The 27,438-nt window shown below is 49.3% G+C and overlaps 1 protein-coding gene across 1 annotated transcript; it reads right to left on the bottom strand.

Moving 5' to 3' along the window:
• Positions 1-175: 175 nt before the first annotated feature.
• Positions 176-27,438, bottom strand: SPINT2 (serine peptidase inhibitor, Kunitz type 2). Its single transcript, XM_058529242.1, has 7 exons — positions 26,988-27,438; positions 7,657-7,827; positions 5,130-5,189; positions 3,795-3,848; positions 2,588-2,749; positions 2,233-2,271; positions 176-826 (listed from the first exon to the last, which is right to left on the bottom strand). The coding sequence occupies exons 1-7, from the start codon at positions 27,091-27,093 to the stop codon at positions 663-665; spliced, it is 756 nt and encodes a 251-aa protein (XP_058385225.1). The 5' UTR covers positions 27,094-27,438; the 3' UTR covers positions 176-662.

The following is a 27,438-nucleotide window of genomic DNA, read 5'->3' as shown; positions in this document are numbered from 1 at the left end:
AAACTTTATGGGCACTCAGTTGTAATGTATGATGTATTTTGTTCAAAAACATCAGAAAGATGCTATTTTTTTAATGAGTCCATTTCTAGAATGGGACATCTCACGTAGGGTCCTGTGACAATTTTGGTAGAGTTTAAATGAGCAGTTCCATAAAGAAAGAAGGCACATGCTGAAATTTATTTTAAAACGGAAGGCCCTTTTTATTGAACTTGTGTATTTTACTCTCTTCCTTTCAGAATCCTAATAAAAAAAACTTATTTCTGCTTACTTAAAAAAACCCACAAATCAAACAAACAAAGGAAACTATTAAAATATCACTTCTGTGATGGGAAAGGAGGTAAGAGGATTCAACATAAGCAAAAGAAATTACACCTGGAGAAAGAAATAAACTGCAGAGGAAACGGGTCTGTCCAGGGCCAGACCAGTGAGGGGGGAACAGAGCCCTTCTCTAAGAGGGATTCCAGAGCACACCCACCCGGAGACCAGGAAGCAGCCCTCTCACCTTCCGGGGTAACAACGGACCAAAGCCCTAATGATCGCACAGATACAAATCAATCGCTAATTTACCAAGCACGCACACATTCTGCGGTCGTCTGCCCTCCCTGCCCAGGTTCTCTTCACCACAGGTTCTGAGCAGGGGCAGCCTCTGGGCGACGGGGCGTTCACAGGACGTATGTGTTCTTCACCAGGTGCTCCTTGTCGTCCTCAGAGGTCCAGACGGTGCGGAGGGCCCGCTCCTGGTTCCTTCCCGCCACCCTGATCAGGCAGACCACCGAGGCTCCCAGCAGGAGGATCAGGACCATCAGGAACAGCCCCGCCAGCACCACTGCCGAGGAGAGAGGCCTCAGAACCGGCGGGACAAGGAGGGCCGCACGGAGCTCACCACAGACACGTGGGCTCAGGGCAAGGACCCGCAGCCCTCGTGCCAGGCGTCCCCCCACCCAGCCTGGAAGGGTCTGGGCAACTGACACCGCCCTCCAGGGAAGTCAAGGAGAGTCCCTACAGTTCCGGGAAGCAGGTTCCTGAAAAAAGGAGGCGCCATGCCACGTGCACACAAAAGGAGTGACCATCTGTGTTGCTTCTTTTGAACAACCATCCCCACTTCAACTCTGCATTTCCCTGCCGCCTCTCAGGGGCAACCTGTACAGGAGTCTTGAGCCAAAGGAGGCACACCACGATGTAAAAACCACATTCCTCTGGTGTGTGTAAACATAAAACCCCGATCTCGTGTTCACCACCCCCTCAGCAGCCACAGAGGAGGATGTGGCCCTGCAGCTGGCTGGGGGCTGCCTGTGGAATAAGGTACGGGTGGAGGCGAGGGTGTACTCAGAGCAGGGCCGGGAGGGGACCCTCGCGCTTCTACGTGCCCAGCTAAATGGAACAGTGGTTGCCCCACTGCAGTCCCACTGGCCAGTTAGGATGCTTTTTTCTAGGCAGGGCTCCACCTAAGGAACGTGGCCTCCCGTGGCAGCTGGCCAGCTTCCTCTTCCCACTCGGCTGCAGAATCAGACAGGGGCAACTCCTTCTCCATCCCCAACCCCCCAGACCTGTCTGCCCCGGGCCTGGCAAACCAGGTTCCAGCTTCGCTCCTCCTCTAAAACAGAGCAGGCACGCAGGCCAGGTCTGGGCTCCTTAACAGGACAACAGGAGGAAAGAGGCCAAACCAGTGTGGCAGGTCCTTTGTGCAAACACTGCCAGCCATGACTCAGAATCAGAAACAAAAGCAAGGACCCAAGCCTCCTTGTCAGACCAGACTGCTTGGGGACTACAACACTGACCTGGCCTCGCTCTGCCCGCACACAGCCAGGGCTCTCCTGCCTGTCACCCATGACCAACCCTGTACACCCCAGGGCAGCAGAGCGCCCTCCAAAGGTGGAGTCAGACTCAGGCCTACGTGCAGCAGACACCTGCACGCCTCAGCACAGGACTCGTCCTGCAGCCACACCGCGCTGCCCGGGTGGGCTGCCTCGTGAAGGACCGCCTCTCTCCGCGCTGCCCGGGTGGGCTGCCTCGTGAAGGACCGCCTCTCTCCCAGCCCCACTCATGTACGCCGTGCAGTGGGACAAACATCCACCACGTGTTCCAAGCTGCCTGCCCATTCCCGAGCAGAAACGCGACTTTCTACCCGAGAGCTGTTCATAGTGAAGGGTGACGTGTCCTCAACAACACGAGCCTGCAAACATGGCTGAGCTGAGCCACGGCAGGCAGTGCGGGGAGGGCGAGGCCACTTACCTTTAGTGCTCTGGAGCAGAGCAGGATACAACTGCTTGCCTGGAAGAGAAGACACAACCCTGAGAGGTCAGCTCACAGTCCTCCTGCCCCAAGAGCTGCCACCTGACGATCCCCTCAGTCCCGGGCCATCATGAGGGGCTCTTTCCGAGGACTTTGAGGCCTTGCCACCCTGGTGGGGACCTGGGGCACGTCTGCCCACAGCCGGGACCGAAGCCCACCCGTGCCCCACTAGGAGCCAGCGAAGGCTGCAGTCCCAATGTCAGGGTTTCTGAGGCCTTCGTGTTAGTGGGAATGGACTGGGGGAGGGCTCACCACCCACCACCGTCTCTCAGATTCAGGAGTCTGGCTGACTCACCAAAGCATTGGCGCATGCATTCCTCCTTGGAGAGGTAGCTGTTTTTATTGCCCCGGCACCCTCCGTAGATGAACTTATCACAGGAGTTCTTCTCGGCGTTGAAGTACCAGCGTTGGAAGGCTGCACGGCAAGGCCCTGTGACTGCCTTGGCAGTGCAGTGTTCTGGGAGCGAGACAGCCCAAGGAGTACAAATCAGCAGGGCCCAGGAGAAGGGAAATGCAGCTAGAACGCTCCTGAGCCGTCACACCACTGCCAGCCAACAGAGGAACATCTTTCTGCTAAAGGAACCTGTCACTTAGAGACGCGGCCAGTCTGGCCCATTTGACACCCTCCTCCACATTCTCAGGGATCTTTTTCTTTCTCTCTTTTTTTTAAAATAATTTTATTTATTTATTTTTTTCCCCCAAAGCCCCAGTAGATAGTTGTATGTCATAGCTGCACATCCTTCTAGTTGCTGTTATGTGGGACGCGGCCTCAGCATGGCCGGAGAAGCGGTGCGTCGGTGCATGCCCAGGATCCGAACCCAGGCCGCCAGCAGCGGAGCGCGTGCACTTAACCGCTAAGCCACGGGGCCGGCCCAGGGATCTTTTTCTTTACAGCCAGACTGTGTCGCTATGGAGCTTACCCTACGCCAGCCAAGGTGCTAGGCACTTTACATGTACTAACTTGGTCTCTTAGAGATCTGTCCGAGGCCCCTCATTTCATACCCAGGGAATCTGAGGCAGAGCTGCAGTCACCTGCCACCACACCGCCTCTCTAAGCAGAGGTTCCCGGCATGCGGCACATCCTGCTTCCTGCTGCCCCAGGGCATCCTCGGGAGTTCTCCCACCCAGGAAAGGTCAGAAAGCCTAGCTCTACAATTTCCTTAGTGGAAACTGTCAACTCTGTCTCAGTTCCTGACTAAGAAAGAAAACATGTTTTACCCATATATAAATTTTTTTTTTTTTTTTTTTTGAGGAACATCAGCCCTGAGCTAACATCCATGCCAATCCTTCTCTTTTTGCTGAGGAAGACTGGCCCTGGGCTAACATCCGTGCCCATCTTCCTCTACTTTATATGGGACGCTGCCACAGCGTGGCTTGACAAGCAGTGCGTCGGTGCGCGCCCAGGATCTGACCCCGCAACCCCCAGGCTGCTGAAGCGGAACGCGAGCACTTAACCGCTACACCACCAGGCTGGCCCCATAAATATTTTTTAAAAGTTATACCTTCGTAGTCGAAAATATCGCTGGAGAGGTCATCAGAATCCTGCCTTCTGGGAACTAAAACACAAACATCATGTCAGGGAGGCTGGGATGGACACAGCACACGTGGCCCAGCTGGGCTAAGTCTGAAAGGGCCCACCGAGGGGATGCGGACACTGTGGCATCTAGAAGCGAGGGAATGGAGCCCCCCTCCGTGGGCAGCTTTGCTCCGTCCCCTCCCAGTCCCAGTGGGCTCTACAGCACACACGGAGTGAATGCTGGATAGGGAGGCCCGCCCACCGCCTCCCGGGTTACTATGGAAACTAATCCCAGCCACAGTTTTTGGGGTGATGAGGAAGACGGTCCTGTTCACTCTGACACAGTGAGGAGGCCCCTTACTCTCCAGGGGAAATTTTCTTCCGAGACAGGATGGAAACCAGAGATATTATGCCAATGCCCCAGGGGTCTCGATGACCTGGGAGAGGCCAGCTCGGGAATAAACAGTGAACTTAGGCAAAGCAACAGCCAGGACAGTCACAGGATTCCCGGCCTAGAGTAACTGGAAAGTGCCTCTAGCGTAACTCGGCATTCTGCGAGTCAGCCAACCACTGAACTAATAAATGCTCTCTCTCCTGTGAGCACCGATGTCGGAGCCAGAGGACCAGAGCCCAGACTGCAGCCAGTGTGTGGCCACTGGTCAAGTGGAGGGCCGTCCTCAAATGGGGCAGGGGCCGATTTCCTCCCTCAGGGCTGTCTCGCCCAGCTGAGCCCACCGCCTGGGGACCAGCCTTCAGGAAAGCTGGGCTGGACTGTCTAGTGTGTCTGGACCACTCACCCCAGGCTCCCAGTGCAGAGTCCTTTAAGCACAAAGGAGGCACGGGGCAGCTGCTGTCAGCACTACAAAGCAAGCTAACAGAAAGCTCGAGATCAGGGGCTGAAGTGGGAATGGAGGCGGGGGTGGCAGAGGACAGAGGACTTAGCACAGGGAGGGAAGCAGCACGGACAACTGAGCACACAGGAGACAGAACAGGCAGGGTGGGCGGGACAGAGGCCAGCCCAGAGAAGGAGGGGCCTGAGTCACATGTGGCGGGACCACAATCCCCTGTCCCCAGCAGGATGCTGAGGCCAGCCAGGAAGCCCCACAGAGTCCCCTGGCCCTCTTGTCCGCTGGACAAGGTGAACTCCCAGGGTAAGGACGGCGGCAAGGAGTCAGAGCCGGCAGCCCCGGCAAAGCGCGTCTGCCAATCCTGGGTACACAGAACCAGAAGGTGGGAGCCTTTGTACAACCTCCAATTACAAACGTCCCCTCAGTTACCCACTTGGGTGGCCCTCGTGCCATCTGGCTTTTTGAGAACCTACCACTTGGGCCAGAGGAATCTGCTCCAGTCCTGCTGGTGGCCAGAACATCAGCGGTGTTCTCTGCAAGGGGACACATAAACAACACTGAGAAAGTGCACCTCCGAGACTGCCCGGCAAACAAAATAAACGGTGGCCCTGCACAGTCGCGGTCCCGTATGCCTCTCCCAGCGACTCGCACTTCTCCTTTACGTGGGCCCTTCAGTGCACATGGTGGACCACAAGCTTGCCAGAACGGGGAAACACGGAACCAAGACTGCCCTTGTGGGTTGAACTTTAAGATCTACTCGCCGGGAATCAGAGCAAAGATGCGTGAAGTGACTTTAAAAAGACAGAATGGCTTCCAGGGCCAAATAGTCTGTTTAACTGTATTAACCCACCAAATGAATTAAAGAGCTAAGGAGGTGCAAAGCAGTGTGAATGCACCTAATGCCACTGAACTGTACCCTTAAAAATGGTTAAAATGGTAAGTTTTCTACATTTTTTCTCCCTCTCTCTCTCTCTCTCTCTCACACACACACACACACACACAGAGTGAGGCGGTGGGGTGGAGAGGCTGGCGGGTTGAGGAAGAGCAACAACAAGAGGAGCACTGGCAGGGCCCGGGGTGCGGGAAGCTGGCCGCCCCGCCTCCCTGTAGACCTCGTGGAAGGTCAGGCTGGCCTAACCTGATGCCATTAACCATTCACATCACAAACCAGCTCCCCTTGTTCCGCCTCTCTCCTCATGCAGCAATCTCGCGGGATTCTGGCAGAGAGGCTTGCCTATGTGGACTAAGGATGCAGCACAGGGACCCAAGTGTCTGGTCCCCTGGGTGGTTCTGGTTTTCATTATAAATTAATTAACTGGCACTCTTATTATCATTTGGCTTCCCACAGAGCTTGCCTGCCTGGGAGAGAATATGCTGGCAAAAGACTCCAGTGACTAGTGGCTCTGGCAGTTCTAACTCTCCTCAGACTCATGAGAGGATGTCTCAAGACGTGCAGTGGAGCCACAATCGGGTGCCAACAAACAAGCTTTCTGAGGCCTCAAGGCCAGGGCCAGAATCTGGACCATCTCTAGGGAGACAGCTGTCTGCCCTCTCCCAGCAAAACACAACCACCCACGGCCCCTCGTAGCAACATCCTGTCTTAATGCACACTGTCCGCTGCTTGTGTTCTTAAAACTTCAACTATCTTCCTGAGAAAATAAGGAGTAACAGAATGGGCAGGTACATTTGCCACAGTCAACTCTTGATTGGGAAAGGACAGAAGAAGTAGCAAAAAAAATTTCTCCTTTATTCCTCCCCCGACACCAGATCATAGCTGTCGATGGAAAAACACAATAAATGGTATTTTCCTCAGTCACCATCTGGTAAGGTTGCCAGTTGCCCCCCAAAGGTGCAGGACTCACTCACCTGTATGATCCAAACGCAAGACTCAGCCACCTCAGCTCTCCAAACACCTGAGCGCCCCTGGGCACCGGACCCACAAAGATCAATAAAGGCGTTCCTCAGGGCGCTCACACTGCTGGGCTTGTGTGCTCGGGCTGTATGTTTTAAACCTCAGGTCACAGCCAAAGCCGCTGTTGTTTTCTTCTCTTTACACACAACTTTAATAAGCTTATCTGATTTCTGAATGCAGAGCTCAGAGCCAAGAGAGATTACAGCCAGTGTGTGAGGAGACTTAAAAACGCAACAAGGGTGCGGGGCCGTCTCCGGGCATGGGCTCACAGGCTGGCGGTGTGCAGTGCGCACTGAGGGCACCCATGCCTCCGGACACAGCATCATAACCCAGAGTCCTTACGCTGATGCCAAGCTGGCGAGAAAGGATGCAGCAAGTCACATGACAATGTTAGGGAGATCGCCAATGAAAATCCTCAACAGACAGTGTGGATGGCCATGACCCTGGGTCTCTCAACACTTGGGAGGGATCAGGCCCCAGAGGGCCAAAGTCTCATTGCCACAGCTCTCAAGAAGTCCCTCCCGGCTCAGTTCAGAGCCAGTGCACGCTGCTGTGGGGCTCTGGGGTCAACGTTATCTTGATTCCAGAATCCTTTGCAGGTGAGGGCGGGGGGAGGGACAGATCCCAGGAAGTACGTTCTAGTCTTAACTTGACTCACAACTTGGCTGGCTGGGTGAGCTCAAGTCATTTGCCCCAGAGGTAAAAATAACTCAAATGCCCAGGGAGCAAAGGGGGGCGGCCTGTCTGCGTGGACTTGGACAACTCTGCTCAAGAAGGGGAAGGCCACGTCCTCCTATGCCGGGTCTGGTGGGGACTTGCACTCAGAAGCGGGAGAAAGGAGGTCGGGGAGAAGATGGAGTCATGCTCCCACCTCAGGCTCCAGCCTGCGCCTACTCTCCCCTTTCTGGGAAGAGCGAGAGCACCGCTATGAGACCACCATGTGGGCGACTTCACACTGTGCCTGTTTCTTCTGCTTTTTAACACATCCCCCAGCTTCAGCCATGAAGAACTAGTGAAGAGCAAAAGGCATCCAGATCCCAATAAATTGTCTCTAAACAATAAAATTTCCCCCACTACCACTGTCTTACCTGTGACACCAGCACATCTCCCAAGACAGTCCTCCTTGGTCAGGTAATTATTGTCATTCCCTTCACAGCCTCCATACACAAACTGCTGGCAGGATCTGTCAGTGACGTTGTACCACCACCTAGGGATGGAGGCCCGGCATGTCCCCACGATCTTTGAAACTCGGCAAAACTCTGAAATACAAAGCAGAGACCAGTGAGCATAGCAGGGCAATCCTGGCAAGAAGGAACGTGCGCAGACCTGTCAGGGAAGGCCCACAGTTTTCAGGGCCCCACGAGGAGAACCAGAGCCTGAAGTTCCAGCACAGTTCCTCTGTGGGCTGTTTCTAAAGTGTCCCACCAGGGGGCCGGCCCTGTGACTTAGCGGTTAAGTGCACACGCTCCGCTATTGGTGGCCCGGGTTTGGATCCCAGGCGAGCACCGACGCACCGCTTGTCCAGCCATGCTGAGGCCGCGTCCCACATACAGCAACTAGAAGGATGTGCAACTATGACGTACAACTATCTACTGGGGCTTTGGGGAGAAAAGGGGGAAAAAAAGGAGGAGGACTGGCAATACATGTTAGCTCAGGGCTAGTCTTCCTCAGCAAAAAGAGGAGGGTTGGCATGGATGTTAGCTCAGGGCTGATCTTCCTCGCAAAAAAAAATAAAATAAAATAAAGTGTCCCACCAGGCCTATTCAGTGATTCCTTCCTTGTACAGGAAAGAAACACGCCATCTAACAGCACAGACACGAACCCACCCAACTGAACTGGATTTCGGTTGCATGTTGATTTTTGTCCCTGCCCCCATTATCAAAGACATACACATCCAGTATAGAAAACAGGACTTTCAAAGGCAAAAAGACAGACTTCAGGATCCTTCTGGATGTGTGCCCCACCGCACCGGGCCAAGGGGAGCTTAGCTTGAAAGGCCAGAGCTGACGACGTGAGGTCAGCAAAGCAGTGCACTGTCTGCTCTTAGAGACTCTCTCGAGGACCTTTCTTCACCTTCCCTGTCCACCCTCTGCCTGGGCAGGCCACTTCACACTCAGATGATCACAAGAGCCTCAGAAAGAAGCTTCCTAACTCTAGGTCCCCTCACTGTCAACCCCCAGCTCCAAAGGCAACTCAGGTCATTCCTCCGCTCCAGCAGGCCTGGGTTTCAGGGAGCCCTAAAATCTGGCCCCACTCTAGAAGAAGAGGTGCAAATATTATAAAATGTCATAAAATTCCAGCCAGATACATTTGCCTGCAAAAAGCCTAGAAATCTGCTCACTCTCTTAAAAAGGGAGAGATGAACAAGTGCTGGAGGTATCACCTACACCAAAATGAGACTCTCCTGGAGGAACAGGAGGATTGACAGCAACGGGAAAAGGGAGCACCGTGACCACGTGACTCAGTGTCTGCCCTGCACCACCCTATCCCCGCTCCTGGCCCTGCAGCACCCCTGTAGCACGAGGCCACATCGCCCCCTGACACCAGGCCTTCACCCATCTCTGCCTTCTGGCATAAGGGCATCCAATCTGTGTGGGGCCCAGCACAGGGTGCTTGACAAACACCTCAGACAAAAGCACCCAGGGCCCGACACTTGCTTATACATTGTCATTTACTCCTCTCTAGCTGTGTTCATGTCTGTCAGGTTTACTTCGGCTACTAGCGGATGACTCTCGAAAGCAGAAGACAGGATTTGTGCTTCTCTTGGGTCTCCCAAAATACGTCACAATGATGGGCGTGAAACCAAATGTTTCACAAAACATCGATCTACGGACAAAAAAGGTTGGTACTGCACAAAACACACACACACGCCCCTCAAGGAACTCCCATACACATCGCTAAATCACAGGTAACCAGCACAACGGAAAAAACATATTTTCTTTTCTTTTTTTTTTGTGAGGAAGATCAGCCCTGAGCTAACATCCACGCCCATCCTCCTCTTTTTGCTGAGGAAGACCGGCTCTGAGCTAACATCTATTGCCAATCCTCCTCCTTTTTTTCCCCCGAAGCCCCAGTAAATAGTTGTAGGTCATAGTTGCACAACCTTCTATTTGCTGCATGTGGGACGCGGCCTCAGCAGGGCCGGAGAAGCGGTGCGTCGGTGCTCGCCCGGGATCCGAACCCAAGCCACCAGCAGCGGAGGGCGTGCACTTAACCTCGAAGCCATGGGGCCGGCCCAAAAAAAACATATTCTAAAGTAAGAAATTCTCTGTTAATTGGAAAGCAACCATCAATTAAATCACCAGTTAAAAAGTACCTTACCTGGACACTTCACATAAATGGAATCATACAATATGTCCAGAAAAGGCAAATCCACAGAGACAGGAAGTAGATTAATGGCTGCCTGGTGAGGGGGTGTGGGCAGGGAGTGACTGAAAATGGGCACAAGGATCTTTTGGACATGATGGCAACATTCTAAAACTGGATTGTGGGGATAGTTATACAACTCTGTAAATGTACTAAAAATCACTGGATTGTACGCTTAAAACAAGTGATTTTATGGTACATAAATGATACTTTATTATTTTGTGTGTGTGTGAAGAAGATCAGCCCTGAGCTAACATCTGTGCCCATCTTCCTCTACTTTATATGGGACGCTGCCTCAGCACGGCCTGACAAGCGGTGCGTTGGTGCACAACTGGGATCCAAATCCCAGGCCGCCAGCAGCGGAGCGCGCACACTTAACCGCTACGCCACGGGCAGGCCCCTAAGTGATACTTCAATAAAACAGTTAAAAAAATAACAGGGGCACCTTTTGTCCCCACCACATCAACCAGAACAGCCCAGTGTACTAGTGGAGCAGGTACTTTTGACCATGTGCCAAAGGTCAAAAATATCCACAATCACCGAGGCCCAGGGAAACCACAGCAGGAGGAGAGTTCTCTGGAGTCTGATTCTGCCCAGGCCACACGGTGTCGAATGCCGGAGGCAGCACTGCTACCACAGGACAAGATGGAGAGGACCCACCCGGATCCACTCAGGACCCCAAAGTGAAAACATCATCAAGGCGGGGAGCACCCAACTGCCAGAGGGCTGGCAGGAGCCTGCCCGATGCTCTGCCTGCCGAGCTGAGAGCCCTGGAGATCACTCTGCCTGCTCTGTGTCCTTGCTCCTGAGCCAAGAACCCGAGGCGGAACTGCACACTTGAAACGGGTGAACTATGTGGTATGTGAATTGTATCCCCACTAAAAAGAAAACCTGAGAGGGACCAACAAAGCTCAAGGCAGCCAGGCGGGAACCACTAGACACCATGGCAGAGAACGCAACAGGGTGACCACAGTATACAGAGTGGGAATTTGGTGGTTTTTCACGAGCAAGGTGTGGAAGCCCAAGAGTGTCTGTCTAGGGATGGAGGGCAGTGCCCTGGGTGAGCGTGGCCCTCATCTCTGTAGGCTCAGACACACACTCTTGGTGCCCCTGCACTGACGAGACAGGGGCACAGATCCTTGCTCACAAGGCGCGAAGGGGACACTGAGAAAGTAACTGTCACGCGGGTTAGCTGTGTACATTGACCAGCACACCCCTCGGAGAGCACGCTGAAGCGCAGCAGATGGTTTGGAGTCAGAGTAAGGGAAGTTCACTGAAGGGTTCCTAGGAACGTCCCCTCCATGGGGACCTCTCAGGCAGACCAGAGGCTCACAGCAGACAGCTTGGGACAGCACTCCAGTCAAGAGAACAGGGTAGAGGCCTGCCCCCGGGACACTTCCTCTCCTGACTGGAACGTTCTTCCTGTAGATGTGCTGGTCCCTTCATGACAAATCTTTCGAGCCTCAGAGGCCATTCTGTCTCAGACAGCTGCTAGCATCTGCTCTCAATTATCACAACTGATTTCATAGTGTAAGTTTCAGAAAGCAACCTCATTTCCAGGTTCCTTGGGTGGGGTAGGAGGGGATGGGGGCGGTGCTTCATTTTTGTCCCAAGGGAATTTAGAAATGTCTCTTTATTAAGAGAAAACTTGGATAAAAACCACAGTATGTCTGGAAAGACAGAATGTTGACAATTGTTGAAGCTGAGTGATGGTTCATAAAACTGTTTTCACGACTTTGTGTATATCTGAAAATTCCTGTAATAAAAAGAGAAAAAAAGGCACTCTTTTTCACTCAAATTTGGTTAGAATAAAATTAAAAGAGCTCTAAGTAGCAGAGTAACTGGCTGAAGCCAGGTTCAACTAAGTGAAATTTAACCACCCTTCACTGTGTCAAGACAGTCCTCCTGTGAGTGCAGAAGCCCCTGTCAACTGGAGAAGTCTCATTTTGTCACGTGCTTTTACTAACAAAATCGCTTTTAAGCCCCTATGATATAAATTTTTACTCTCTATGCTTAAGAGAAGAGAACTCATGAAAAAGAATTTTGTTTGCTTGTTTGTTTCAAAGGAAACAGTGTTCGTTTAAGAAACACAGGCCAGATATACTTCACCCCACCTCAAATAACATCAGTGCATTTTCTCTTTCACTGTTTTCCAAAAAGTTTGTAAAAAAGACAGAAATACTTTAGTATGTAAGGTAGCTTCCAGGACTTATCATCTTCTTTAAAAAAACTTAAAAAAAATTCAAGTACTATACTTTGGTAGATCCATATTAAAATCAAAATGAACCTGGGACCCGCCCAGTGGCTCAAGCGGTTAAGTGCACGCGCTCCACTGCAGTGGCCTGGGGTTCGCCGGTTCGGATCCCAGGCGCGCACTGACGCACTGCTTGTCGAGCCATGCTGTGGCAGCGTCCCATATGCAGTGGAGGAGGATGGGCACGGATGTTAGCTCAGGGCCAGGCTTCCTCAGAAAAAAGAGGAGGATTGGCATCAGATGTTAGCTCAGGGCTGAGCTTCCTCATAAATAATAACAACAACAAAACCAAAATGAACCCAAATGCAAGTATTACTTATTTCTTACTCTCCATTTACTGCCTGCCCCAAGCATTATGCCAGGTACATTACGTGCAGTAGTGCTACTGGTCACAATAAAACTGGGAACCAAAAAAGTCACTATAGTAACAGGCAGTGGGAAGAACACGAAACTCAAGTTGCCTAAAAGCCAAACATCCCCGAGGGCCTTTACCGCAAGCCGAGGCTCAGCAGGGCCAGGCCCTCTGCCAGGCCTCTGTTTTCAGTCACACTCAGCTGACAGGGCCACGGGCAGCCCCATACCAAAGGAACCGGCCAAGGCTGAGGGGGATTTGGTTGGACACATTCTCAGGAAGTTATTCCTTAACGAACAATTCTATTATTATTAAAAGATGACAAAATGATATGTTAGTGTTAGTGTTAGAACAGTGCTGGGAAACAATCCTGAAAAATATGTCTCAAGTCCGATTTGTATGCTCATAAATGCTAGCGCAAAATTAAATACATTCTATATGTTTTCAAAACACAGAGTAAGAAAAACAGGGAAAAGCTGAAGGGAACCAAATTTGGATAAACTCACTTCAGAATATGCAAAAATGGAATTTCTGCCTTCAAGAAACAGTGATGCTCCCTTGGAAAAGCATTAGACATGGTTAAAATCACACATTATCTGAAATATGAACCTAAATTACAAAACCCTGGCAGGCATTTTGAATATTAGCTATTACAAAATTGTCAAACAGACTGGTCTCTGTCATGGAGAACAGGTTTCTCTGGTTCTGAAGTCACTAGAGCTTTGACCAAGACACCCAGCACCGGCTCAGACAAGCCCACTCTGCGAGCAGTCGGCTGGACTCATCTGCTGTCACCTTCAACAAGGACATCACGGGAACTTGAGGCTCACAGGCACTACAATTTTATTCAACTTTACAGGCTGAAGAAAACGGTGTCTAATCATTCTTCAGAAACGTGCAATTGCAGCAGTGCCTACTCTGAAAAGGAAGTTTACTTTAATAAAATATTTCAAATGTTCTGAAAAGTACAGAAAATACCATTAAAACTGGTATATCCACTTCCCAGCTTAATCAAATTCTAACATTTTGAGGGACTAAACATTACCGATAGAACAGAAACCCTTCGCACACCCCTCACTTCAATCCCACCTGCTCTCCCTCCCCAGAATTAACCACCACCTTGAACTTGGTGTTTTCTTTTACGTTTTTATACCAATTCAGAGTAAGTTTACTTTTAAAACAAGCAAAAATAACTTTCCTAGGATTCTACTCCTTGTTACACTCGTTACCCCATGGTGCTATAAAGTGAGGAACGCTGACTTCTTGCCCCACTGTATGCACAATAAGAAAGCCCCGGGATCCTCTCACAACCTGAAGCCTCTTGTGAAATGGTCCTCCTCCTCCCATGTATCTGTTTTCTCTAGAGCAAAGGTCAGTGAACTTTTCTTCTTTTTTTTTTTTTTGTGAGGAATATTGGCCCTGAGCTAACATCCGTGCCCATTTTCCTCTACTTTATATGTAGGACGCCTGCCACAGCATGGCTTGACAAGCGGTGCGTAGGTCCGCGCCTGGGATCTGAACCTGCGAACCCCGGGCTGCCGAAGTGGAGCACACAAACTTAACCACTATGCCACCGGGCCAGCCCCAGTAAACATTTTTTATGATGGGCCAAACAGTAAATAAAAGCAGTACTCACTGGTTTTGCATGCTAGTGGGAATCACGTAAAACAACAGGAAAAATTATGACTTCCATGACCTCTAAAAGTTTTTGTCAAAACATTAAACACTGTGGGTTATAAATGTATAGAATAATGAAAAAATAGTAAAATGAATATTTATTTAGTACACCCTAAGTTAAAACATGAGGGGTGGCCCAGTGGCGTAGTGGTTAAGTTCATGCGCTCCTCTTCGGCAGCCCAGGTTCACATCCCGTGTGTGGACCTACACACCGCTCATCAAGCCGTGCTGTGGCAGTGTCCCACATACAAAATAGAGGAGGATTGGCACAGATGTCAGCTCAGGGACAATCTTCCTCAAGCAAAAAGAGGAAGATTGGCAACACGTGTTAGCTCAGGGCCAATCTTCCTCACACACAAAAAAAAAATTAGAAACTTGAGAATTAAAGAGTTTAAATTTCTTTCTAAAAAAAATTACCAAGAGTTGTTTGAACAGTGCTTGTGAGGGACTTCAGTCACACAACTTTCCACATGGAGCAAGCACCCTTTCAGTTCCCCTTAGTGAACCGTCCCACTTCTTTCTAGGTCTGGATCAGCTTCCAACATTTTATCCTTTGCTCTTTCAACGTCATGAAATTGTTCTGAGAGCTGTGTTATCCTTTGTAGAGGTTTGTGCCAGTGTTACTTCCTCTGGGACACCATCCTCTCTGTCACAATCACTTCCATCATTTCTGTCGGTAAGCGGGCCCTCGCCTAGCTCCTCTGGCTGCATGTCCAGTCTCTCAAACAAAAGTAGTGTCACCATTCCCACAGGCAGCTAGCTCTCCTATCACTTCATTTATGCGAGAATGGAATCTTCACCACTTTCAGTGTTATCACTTTTCCTCTTGTTAATTCTGTCGATTAACCCTTTTTGTAAACTGTCACTAGGTTTATCACCAGGAAACAAGGAGAGGCTTTGCTGTGTACGAACTGACCAATCACCACACTTGGTTTACACATGGATCTGTGACTGAGAGCCAGGAGCTGAAACCTGTCCTTTACCCAAGTACTCAGTTAATACACTGTGGTAACTGAAATTTGAGCCCTGTTGTTGGGGGACTGAAATTATTTAATAAAACTGTGGGAACCAAAACTCTCGCATATAGAAAACCATGCAAAGCGAGGACTGCCTTTATTTCAAGCTTCATGGGTCACATAGTCTGTCTGTCATTATAGCATAAAAGCAGCCTTCGGCAATACATAAATGAATGACCATGGCTGTCATTCAATAAAACTTTATTTATGAACACTAAAATCTTATTTCACATAATTTTTAAATGTTTTGAAATATTCTTTTGATTTTTTCAACCATTAAAAAACGTAGTGGGGCCGGCCCCCCGGCGTAGTGGTTAAGTGTGCGTGCTCCACTGAGGTGGCCCAGGGTTTGGATCCCAGGCAGGCACCGATGCACTGCTTGTCAAGCCATGCTGTGGCAGCATCCCATATAAAGTGGAGGAAGATGGGCATGGATGTCAGCCCAGGACCAGTCTTCCTCAGCAAAAAGAGGGGGATTGGGGGGCCAGCCCCGTGGCTTAGCGGTTAGATGTGCGCGCTCCACTGCTGGCGGCCCGGGGTTCGGATCCCGGATGCGCACCAATGCACTGCTTCTCTGGCCACGCTGAGCCACGTCCCACATACAGCAACTAACTAGAAGGATGTGCAGCTATGACATACAACTATCTACTGGGGCTTTGGGGGAAAATAAATAAATAAATAAAATTTAAAAAATAAAAAAAGAGGAGGACTGGCATGGATGTTGGCTCAGAGCTGACCTTCCTCACAAAAAAAAAAAAAATGTAGAAACCATACTTAGTTCTCAGGCCACATACAGGCCATGCTCCGAGCTGCAGTTTGCTAGTCCCTTCTTTAGTGTTTATAAAAACACTCTGTTCGGATTTTCCACCCCCATCAGGACCCAGCAAGTCTGATAAGTGTGGTCAGAAGCTATCATATAGACTCCTAGAGTTCACATTTCTTATAACAATACTGACCGTGCATTCCTCAGGTTTATCCTTTGCCAAAAATGCTCTAGCACATCCTTCCATCACTAAAAACAGCTCTACTTTTTCCATTATAGCCACTTAGAATTCTAAGGATAATGCCTAAAGGGATATTATTTACCATAATAATCCTCACACTTGAAAATCATATTTTACACAAAAAAACAGAGTATAGTTCACTGCTCAGTATCCAAAAGCAAAGAAATTAATGAAGAGTCATTTACTCTAAGAGTTTCAAAGAACAGGGGCAACCATCAGCACATCCAGAGGGCCTGGTGCTCAGACCCACCACAGCTGAAATCCACCAGAAGGACACCCTGTGTGGACTGGTTAAGTAACGTAAGTAACCAGACACACGGTGCAATACTCGGAGCTGTTACAAACAGGCAAATGCACGTGTGCTGGTACAGAAAAACGTCTAAGACTGAGGGGAAAAAAGCAAAAGAATGGTTTCTATGATTCCTTTTTTAACTTTTAATTTAGACACATATGAATCTACCTTTAGGGAAAGAGACTAAAAAAGGAGGGAGAGAGGCTTTTCCATCTGCATCTTTTAGTACAGTTGGAGTATTCTAATCTCGTCAATGCATTACTTTTATTTTTTTAAGGGTCAGCAGTGGTTTTATCTGGATAGTGGATTATATCTCTTTCTTTCGCTTAAATTTTACACTTAAAAATTTAAAACTACATGGTAAATAAAATTGAATGTACTAAATTCCCCAGTATCTTGAGCAGTACTAAGCAACAAATGTTTGGCGAACAGCTACTATATGTAAATAGGGTGGCCATACAATTTATCCTCTGGATCAAGACAGTCTTCAGAATGAAGGGAGGTGTTCTTAATAGCTATGGTGGGACATATGGGGGCATAATTGGAACCCTCCAAGGTAAACTGGGCTGAGTACCATCCTATATAAAAGACACTCACTGGGAACGTGGTCCTTGGCCCCAGGGGTTTACAACTAAGTTAGAGCCACTAGTCTTGCTTAGATAGAAAACACACACACATAAAGTAAAATACTACAATCACATCCTAAATTCAAAGGGATCGTGAGCCACACAAGGTACAAAGGAAATGACCAAAGGCTCTGGTATAAGGGAGTGACACAATAAGGAAGTTGTTGGGCAAGGGAGTGTAGGACAGATTAGAGGACAGAGCATGTAGGAAGTTGTCTGGTAACGCCAGGTAACGGCCACGAGTGCAGGAATCCCTGGCTGCCTCTTACCAGCCCACCATGTTACCTGGGGGTGGTTTTCCTAACCTCCATGTGCGTATTTCCTCATTTATATCATGGGAACAACAATACTTGCAACAAAAATGAATGAAACTCACAATAAAGCTGGAAATGTACAAACTTCATATTCTTTAATTCAGCAAGCCCCATATTCACTGATTCAGGCCTGGTTAATTTTTAAAAAATGAAGATTTTAGAGTCTTGGGGTATCTAAATCAAAGAATCTTGGGAGACTTAGGAAAAAAAGGCAAAGCTCTGATTATGGACCCATCATATCTGTGACATAATAAGAAATATGTATTTGGTGTCTGTCTGCCCCCACCGCTCCTCCCCCATCCCCCAGTTCCTACGACAGAGCTCCTAAAGCCCTTGTAATTTCCTGAGTGCTAGGACCATCTTTTGTTCTAATATTTGGTCTTTGACCCAGGTTCCTGACACAAGTTTCTAAGACCCTGGGACTCTCTGGAGTGATAAGAGTGTCTTTTTGTATGCTAATGAGATGACTGGTAGCTGGGTGGCCCCTAGATATCTTCAGGATGGGGGCTGGTTGCCAGAAAGACCAAGGCAAGTTTAAAGAATTGAAACTTTCAGCCCCACCCCCCATCCTCCAGGGAGGGCAGAAGGGTGGAGACTGAGTTAATAATCAATCATGCCTATGTGATGAAGCTTCCATAAAAAACCCTAACCAAAGGGGTTAGGAGAGCTTCTAGGTTGGTGAAAACATCCATGTGCCAGAAGGGTGGTTCACCCCGAACTCCATGAAGACTCCACTCCTGTGCTGGGGACCCTTCCAGACCTCACCCTAAATCTTCACCTGTATCCTTTATTTTTTTTTATTTTTTATTTATTTTTTGGTGAGGAGATCAGCCCTGTGCTAACATCTGCCAATCCTCCTTTTTTTTTTTTTTTTTTTTTGCTGAGGAAGACTGGCCCTGTGCTAACATCCATGCCCATCCTCCTCCACCTTATATGGGACGCCGCCACAGCATGGCTTGCCAAGCAGTGCATCGGTGCGCGCCCAGGATCCCAACCGGCAGACCCCAGGCTGCTGCAGCGTAGCATGTGCACTTAACCGCTTGCGCCACCAGGCCGGCCCCCACCTGTATCCTTTATAATAAAGCAGTAAACATGTTTTCCCTGAGTTTTGTGAGTCATTCTAGCAAATTACTGAACCCAAGGAGGGAGTCATGGGAACCCTAGATTTATAGTAGGTTGGTGAGAAGTACAGGTGACAACCTGGGATTTTTTATTTATTTATTTTTTCTTTTGGTGAGTCCTGAGCTAACATCCATTGCCAATCCTCCTCTTTTTCTTTTTTGCTGAGGAAGACTGCCCTGGGCTAACATCTGTGCCCATCTTTCTCTACTTTATATATGGGACACCGCCACATCATGGCTTGATAAGCAGCACATAGGTCCACGCCTGGGATCCAAGCCTGCGAACCCCGAGCCTCCAAAGCAGAGAGCACAAACTTAACCACTACACCACCGGCCGGCCCCACAACCTGGGATTTTTGATTGGCATCCGAAGAGGGGAGGGGCAGTCTTGTGAGACTGAGCCCTTAACCTGCGAGGTCTGTGCTAACTCCGGGCAGTTATGTCCGAATTGAGTTAAACTGTAGGACATCTAGTTGGTGTCCACTGAGAGTTGGAGAACTGCCTGATGTAGAAAAACCCAGACATCTGGGGTCAGAAGTATTCTGTAGTAAACAAGAGTTTTCCCGTTAGGTTAGGGTAGGGAAAAGGATGAGAATGTTAGCAAGAGAATTAACTTGAGGACATTATAAATCTATCTCAGTCTAAGTTGAGAAGAAGGCCTCTCTGTGTGTGATTTATACCTGTTCCGGATCTAGTTAGTACCAAAGTGTTTTTTGACAAGTTCGTCAGCAAAAAAGTCCTCTTTTGTGACCTCCAAACTTACGTTTCCTGCTGTGGAATGCACATTCATCTGGAGGCTATCCTGACAAGGGCCTGGGAAAGGGCATCGCTCCCTGTGACTTAATTCACGGGTGAGCAACACAGCGGGAGGCTGCGTTGGCTTTCTCTCCACAGGCCCCACAGAGATAAGTTCTGCAGGCTTGCACAGATGCACTTCTTAAAAACAACTCAGGGCCGGCCACGTGTCTTAGCAGTTAAGTGCGCGCGCTGCGCTATTGGCGGCCCGGGTTCGGATCCTGGGCGGGCACCGATGCACTGCTTCTCCGGCCATGCTGAGGCCGCGTCCCACATACAGCAACTAGAAGGATGTGCAGCTATGACATACAACTATCTACTGGGGCTTTGGGGGAAAAAAAGGAGGAGGATTGGCAATAGATGTTAGCACAGAGCCGGTCTTCCTCAGCAAAAAGAGGAGGATTAGCATGGATGTTAGCTCAGGGCTGATCTTCCTCACAAAAAAAAAAAAAAACAACTCAAACGAGATAGTTTTCTTTGACACATAGACCAATATCAGAAGAGTGTTGTGAAGATCAAAGGAGCTCTTACTTCTACTATAAGCACTTAAAACATCTGGCACAAAGCTTTGAATAAATAGTAGATATATTTTACGAAGACCAGACTAACGAAGAGACAGGATACAGGGGATATGGAAAACCGGAAGTACAATCTCTAAGTCAGAAAGTTGATCAAACCAACTCAACTGTCCCGCCTCCCTTTGTCTGTCTGCTGAGCCACCATTTGCCACGCCCTAAGTGACACAGTTCCTTTACTCTTCACCCAGAGTAAGACAGGGCAAACTGTCACACAGATCAAAGTCCGGCAACACTACATTATCATAAGCTTGACTTCAGACACAGAAAGCCTGAGGGTGGGACTGGAGAAAGTAAGAAAAACAAAGCCTTGGTTATTCATTTGGACTTTAAGTATCTTTCCTCAAGGAATGAGAGAATCTTAGAAAGTTTTGTGTGAGTGAAAAGGTCCTGAAGACCAGGGAGGTAACTCAAGGCTGTTTTAATTCTATCACGCCAAATTCCAAAGTTGACATTTATTTTATAATCAGCTTTATTTCAAGGAGATCAATAAATCTACCTATTTTGGTTAGCTGGCTAGGTTCTACATACCTGAGAGCTTCTGTTTCCAGAACAGAAAGCTACAACTACCCATCTCCTCTAGGTTCAGGTGCCTGGAAGCTGTCATTATTAGGGTAAGTAATTCAGAAACTTTAAAATAACCCCAAGGTATTTATAAGGAAAGAACATTTACAATGACAAATCCAACTTAAATTATAAGGCTCATAAAATCTTGGTGTTTTAGATACAAAATCTTGGCATTTTAGATATAAAATATTTAGATATAAAAGTTTACATTTCATAAACTATCAGCACAATGCAAACCACCACTCCTACACACTGCCACTTCATATTCATCACTCAAACAGGACTATAAATTCTACCCCTACCTAAATCCATAACTAGAATTACAGTAGCCCATCTGAATAACTTGGAAGGAAACAAGTGGTTCCAAAGTCTTCCACTGGGCTGTCTGTCAATTCACAGTCAAGGGTTAACCTTCTCTGAATCATGGACTATTTTCAGAAATTCTTCTGGTGAAAGCTAATGGACACTCTCCCTAGAGTACTGTCTCTCAACATTTTTTTCATTATCACCTCCCACCAAGGAGCCATTTTAGACATGTTTTTCCTAATCACCCCATTAAATTTCAATACCACAGACATACTGTATATCTATTTATGTACAGTAGTACTCTGAAAGGTGACGAACTATTGTAATATCTAATATTTTGTCACACCCCCTCCCCCCTAGAACATGCCCTAGACTCTAAATGACAGACCCTGGGACACACAAGGACAAAAAAAATCACATAAGCTCAGGGCTTGAGAAGCCATGGACCCAGGACCCCACTGGTGAGATCCATCTCAGACACTTGTGTATAAAACAACAGCTAAATTCTTGCCCTTACTTCTCAAATGGCTCCAATAGGGAAAATGTACTTGAAATAAACTTCAAAGTAACTAAAGTCCAAAGTTCCTGGGCCTCAGCATCCATGTTCCAGCATTCCTTCACAAGGAGTTTTCAAAAACATCTTGTCAGAAACCACGGGTGAAAGGACATTTGTGACCAGGACCGTACAAAGGCATCCCTAATCCATACTTGAACGCTTCTGGGGTCATCTGTGAACTCTGTGTTAGTCATGTGACCAGGGGGCCCCCTAGGTCTCCTGGGGTTAATGAAGTCATTTCAGTCATGAGTCACAGGCTACCTCATGCCCCATTTGGCCTCCCCTGTCAGCTTCAGGAAAAGGCAAACAGAGGCTTGGCTGCCTAGCCAACGATCTTAAGACAAGCCTGAGTGTCGCAAATGACTCTGGGGGTGGGTAAAATGAGAACCTGGTGGGGGGTTGGGTGAAAGAGGAGAAGTCGGCTTTCTCCACCACAGGCTGAGCTCTCAAATGCTGATGGGGCAGAGGCAGTTTCTGGTGGAAAGGGCCCACTCCCTCAGGGAACCTAAAAGCGAGGCCCTCACCACTCTTTAGGGACTGTCACCATTTGAGCCTCAAAGGCCATGTTTTCAGTACCGAGCACACCAAACCTTACCTTACTTTTTCATAGTACTCATCACCAGATATATATTGTTTAAAAGTAAATAAATACTTTTCAGGGCGAATCTTCCTCAGCAAAAAACTAACAAAACAAAAAACAAAATAACCTAGGCCTGGCACTTGGTAGGTGCTCAATAAATGTGTTGAACAAATCAGTGAATCAACATTTCAGACTATCCTGGAACCTGACTGTCTTGCCTGTGTGGGGGATCAGAATTTGCCACCCCAAAATGTGTCTATTTGGCTTGATTATTTTTTAAGAACAAAGACTCTGAAAGAAACTTGGACCTTCCCTCTAACTGCCTAAAAGAATTTAAGATAGAAGGCCTGTTCCAGGAGGGAGCTAATACCATAAGATAACTATAGTATAATGTAAACTAGGTGTGATAGAAAGGCGCCAGCAGGCCGATTTTTATCAAAGTTCTGTCTCTCAGGTCAAGTTGTCTATAGATGGCCCAGCAAAAAAAAAACTTGTTTAACAAACATTTGCATTTCCTTCCCCATGTAAATTGTCTTCCTCCCCAATGAAATCCCAAACCACTACCCCCAACACGCTCCTTTGTCTTGGCTGAAGATGGTACTTAAGGTGGAGGCTTTGGCCATTTTGGCGAGTTACTCAGTTTTCCTGGGTTTCTCCCATGTATACGTGATATTAAACTTTGTTTGATTTTCTCCTGTTATTCTGTGTCACATCAATTTAATTCCTAGACCTGCCAGAAGGACCTGGAGGGTAGAGGAACTGTCTTCCTCCCCTACACCTGCAAGCAGAACAAGTGCCTCTTCTGGGAAGGCCAGGAATCCCAGAGATGCTCCTTTGGAGATCCCACCAACACCAGCTGCACCTGGCTCTCACCTGTCATGGATCTTTGACCACCCAGTTTACAACTATCCTGGGGAGTGAGGAGAAGAGAAAAGAGCGGGACTAATAACATGCTTATTGGAGATTTGCTGGAAAGCTCATTCTTTTAGTGAAAGTTCTAGGGAAACTGCAATTAACCCAAGAGGTTAATGGAAACTGAAGGTTACTTGAAAGTGCAGTGGGGACTCAAATGAATGCTGCCACACTCGTCTCCAGTGGAAATTCCCAAGAACAATCAACAGAGGACTCTGAGCCAAGTAACCATTAACACAAGTTCTGATGCCCACGGCCGGCATAGTTTTGGCAGCAGGAACTACAATTAACTGACCGATCCCCAAAGGCACTTGCAAGGTTCTATTCTGAAGAGGATTATCTGCCCTTGTATTGATCAAAATTACATATTTTGGGGCCCTCCAAATACCAGGACTTATTAACTGGGGAAGAGATAAAAAATCATGCACATTTGTGGCCACCTGATAAGGGGTTTTCCCTTCCTAAAAGCAAAGCCACACATACACACACTCACCATACTGGACGATTCATAAAGCGCTGTTATGTTTTACCTACCTCCTTTTACTAAATGGAGCATGTTCTTAAGTAGGGGAAGTCACAACTCAAATGCTTACAGACACAGAGGGCAGGCCAGGTGAAGAAACAGAACTGAGGGAGAGCAGTGGATGTCCTGTCCAACAGGAGCACTCGGCACCAGCTCATGACTGCTAAGTGGGAACACTGGCTTGGTGCCACCAGATCTTCACATTTTTCAGACAAAGCCAAAAACCAATTTTTTCCATAAAAAATTCCCAGTTCTGGACACACTCCCAGTAGTGACATAAAGCCTGTTTGAAGCCTCCTGGGAATGGCCGGTTTATAATCTCTGGGTGCTTTCCATAGAAGACCGGCACTCTCCCTGAATGCTAGAAACCCCCAGAGCAAGATCAGCTGTCCCCCACCTCCTCAAAGGATCTGGATCAGGACACTCTTTGCCAAGCTTCCAGGTGCCCACTATGCCCCATACCCTTCTCTATCTGCCCCCCATCATGCAGCGCCTTACCAACACTGTCAGTCTTGAGACCACCTGATGCTCCTATCATGCCAAGAAGCCCAGACTCCTGAGTTACCCCTCATCCCCACACATCCTGTTTTGTCTCCATCTCCCTTCCCCCACCTCCTGGGGCTTCTGGCACTTATGACCTATCTTAAGTAAAATCTCATTTCCTCAAAGTCTTCTCTGAACACTACTGTCATCTTCTTACTCTAACTGAAACAGCTCTCCCCCCCAGGATACGCCTTCTTCTGTGCCTTTCCTCGGTGGTGCTTCCAGACCATTCTCCCTCCGCCCTCTCAAAACCCCCCAGCTAGGAATCTCTTCAGAGTAGATCATACCCCCCTTGTGCATCATCTGCTGACTCAGAGCCCTACCCCTCACTTCTCCACAATTTTAGCTCCCTGCTCACTAGCGCTCTCGCTGCTCCTGTCACCATTCTTTCCACATCCTCAGACCATCCTGGTCTCCTGGCTCTTAGACCTTCTCTCCTCCAGTGAGCTTGTCCTCCCCCCAGCCCCTCCCTCTCATGGTCATCCCTAGGCCTTGTCTCAATAACTGCAGCTTCTTCAGAACCTCAGTTTCATGCATATCACTCACTGCCCATCGTATCCTGTCTTTCTAGATCATTCCCTCAAAACCTCAACTCCAACAATCCGTTAGCTCTACCACCTTTCCACCAACCCTCAGCCCCCTCATGTCTTCACATAGATTAAATTCCAGCCCGATGGCGTAGCTAAGTGCTCGTGCTCCACTGCAGCGGCCTGGGGTTCGCAGGTTCGGATCCGGGTGCACACCAATGCACCGCCTGTCAAGCCATGCTGTGGCAGCGTTCCATATAAAGTGGAGGAAGATGGGCAAGGATGTTAGCTCAGGGCCAGTCCTCCTCAGCAAAAAGAGGAGGATCGGGGACAGATGTTAGTTCAGGGCTGAGCTTCCTCACACAAAAAAATACATAAATAAAAATAAAAAAAATTAAATTATGGGAAAAAAATTCCTTGCTCAACCATGATAATCACCTCTTACACACATTCACTACACACCTACCCCCTCCACTCTACTCATCTGGTGAGACCTGTGCAACTGCAAGTGGTGGGAGAAACACCTCACACTTTGCAGATGACTTTCCTTCTTGAGAAAATCCAAGTGATGAGAAGAGAGGGAAAAAAAATCAAAACTACCTCCTGCCTCAGATTAAGTTGTTGAAAGCTTTCGAACAAACAACTTCAGATAAGTGAGGGCATTAGTTCACCCAGCCAGACAGGAGTACTTCTGAAAGGTCAGCAGGCGCAGCCGGCTGTCGGGGAGGCCACTGGGAAGGGAGGCCTCTGCGGCCAACCTGGCTTCGTCAATTACTATCGCGCGACCTTAGAGCAGACCTGTGACTTCACCATCGCCCCAGGTTGTCTCAAGGAATACATAACACATACGAGCTCAGAGTAAGCAACAGACGTTAGCCCCAACTCAGTTCTGATCAAGCCCCAGGCCAGGTAACTGAAGGTACTTCCTAACATATTATTTCATCTAAAAGAGCCCAGAAGGGCCAACAAACTCTAGATCAGACTGCAAGAATGACCAACACCTGCATTCCTAATTCCTGGTCTTTGAGAGCTGAGCTTCTCCCCACTGGCCCTTGACGTCCCGATTAACTCCTTTTTTCCTCTCTGCTTTGCCTCGGGCGTCGGGAAATGAACAGTCTTCAGAAGTCACCACAGGCAAGGATTTGGTGCATACACATCCTGCTTTCTCTCTTTCCACCCAAAGTGCTGGCCTATAAAGTCACCTGGCACCAGCCTCTCATCCTCCTGCAACCCCCCACCCCCACTCCTGCTCCAGCCCTGCTGGCTGTCTTTTCCTTGAACACCACCACGCTTGTTCCCGCCTCAAGGCCTTTGTACTCCATTACCTCCAACTGGACACTTGTCCCCGAGGTCTTTGTGTGGCTGCCACTTCCTCATTCACAGTAGAGCCCAAATGTCACCCTTCTCAGAGACTCACCCTGATCACCTGAGCTGAAGTGGCCTCCCTCACCTTATATCAGTCTCTCTGTGTACTCTGCCCTGTTCATCTCCTTCTTAGTAATTTGATATTGTGGTGAGTGCTCCTGATGCAAATGTTTACTCGCTGTCTGTCTCTCCCACTAGAACATATGTTCTGTAAGTGCGGGGACCTGGCCTGTCTGAGTCACAGCTGTTAGCACCAGTGCTAGCACCATCCCCGAGACAGAGCAGGGGCTGAGCAAGTTCTGCTGAATCAATAAATTCTTTCAAGAGAGTTCTTTTTAAAGGGCGCTTGTGCTTGTCTGAAGCTGTTAAGTTTATAACAACACTTGTTCAAAAATGCCTTGCAGCCCAAACTTCCCTAGAGTGCAGAGGTTTAAACCCGGCTTATCCTCCACCAACCTCCAGGGACCAGTCCAAAGAATCCCAGCCCAGCTGCTCAGTGCCAACACTCTCCTTATACAAGGTGCCCACCCTTGCCCTTTGGCACACCTGCTTTCCTTCTCCTTCCTTTGCACCTCACTGAGAAACACCTTTCTTCTTGGAGGCGCTCCACTGCAACCGAACCTAAAGGTTTCTCCGGGAACTGCTGTCCAATACCCAAAGAAGTGGGGGTGGGGGCTTCTTCCCTGAGGCTAAAACTGCCACCAGGTCACCCGATCCCTAATCCAACCCCCATCCTCTCAGGCCTGGCCTCTCCGGGCTTTCCTGGGCTACGGAACTTTCCGCTGCCAGGAAGAGGGTGGTCTGCCCGGCCTCTCACCCCTTCCTGCCACAGGAAGGGCCACCGCCACTCCTCCTCGGTCACCAGCCCTCGTTCCCGCCCTCACCCACAGGAAACTTTCCCAACCCGGGCTCCTCCGCCCGTCCTCACTCCCAAGGGCTCCCAAGCCTCGTCAAGGCTCAGGCTTCCAGGGCGGGCTCCCGCACCCCCCCCCCAGGGCTTCTCCCAGTCGTCCCCAATTTCCTCCCCCGCAGGTTCTCTCGCTAGGACCTTGCGCCCCAGACCTTGCCCCTAACGCCCCGCCTTCGGCCCCTCGGGCCCCCACCCCTCCCAGGAGACCCGGCCGGGCCACACAGCTCGCGTCCCTCACCGTGGACGCCACGCTCTCCGTCGGCCGCGTTAGCCCAGAAGACGAGCAGCGAGGCCAGCAGCGCGAGGAGCGCCCAGCAGCGCCCGGGCCCACACAGCTGCGCCATGACCGGCTCCACCAGGCCGCCCAGGCGACGCTTCGAGCTGGGGGCCGTTGGGGTCTCGCGAGCAGGTGCGGGAAGACCCCGGTCGCGCACGCGCACTGGAGCGCCTCGTGCTCGGGTGCGGGCGCTCCGGGAGGGTCTGCGAGGTGCCACGCAGACGCTCACGCCGAAGTCGCCGCGATGCGCCTGTCCCGGGACTTCGGTGTGCGGACACTCGGCCTCCCACGCCCACGATGCGTCAGTCCGCTCCTCGGTCGCCCCCTGCGACACTCAGCGACTGTCCCACCGTTCAGGCCCCGCCACACCTCCACACGCTCGGTGGGCGCTGGTGCCAATGGCGGCCGCCTC

Source organism: Diceros bicornis, chromosome 34 (genome assembly GCF_020826845.1).
Source record: "Diceros bicornis minor isolate mBicDic1 chromosome 34, mDicBic1.mat.cur, whole genome shotgun sequence".
Lineage (NCBI taxonomy): Eukaryota > Metazoa > Chordata > Mammalia > Perissodactyla > Rhinocerotidae > Diceros > Diceros bicornis.
The sequence above is the reverse complement of the archived record's forward strand: the minus strand, read 5'-3'. Positions and strand labels throughout refer to the sequence as shown.

Excerpts from the sequence above, each read along its gene's own strand:
- SPINT2 (XM_058529242.1), bottom strand. The coding sequence starts at position 27,093 with ATGGCGCAGCTGTGTGGGCCCGGGCGCTGCTGGGCGCTCCTCGCGCTG. Across the intron at positions 2,750-3,794 it reads CGATATTTTCGACTACGAAG|AACACTGCACTGCCAAGGCA; the intron begins GTATAACTTTTA and ends TCTCGCTCCCAG. Across the intron at positions 2,272-2,587 it reads ATGCATGCGCCAATGCTTTG|GCAAGCAGTTGTATCCTGCT; the intron begins GTGAGTCAGCCA and ends CTTCTCTTCCAG.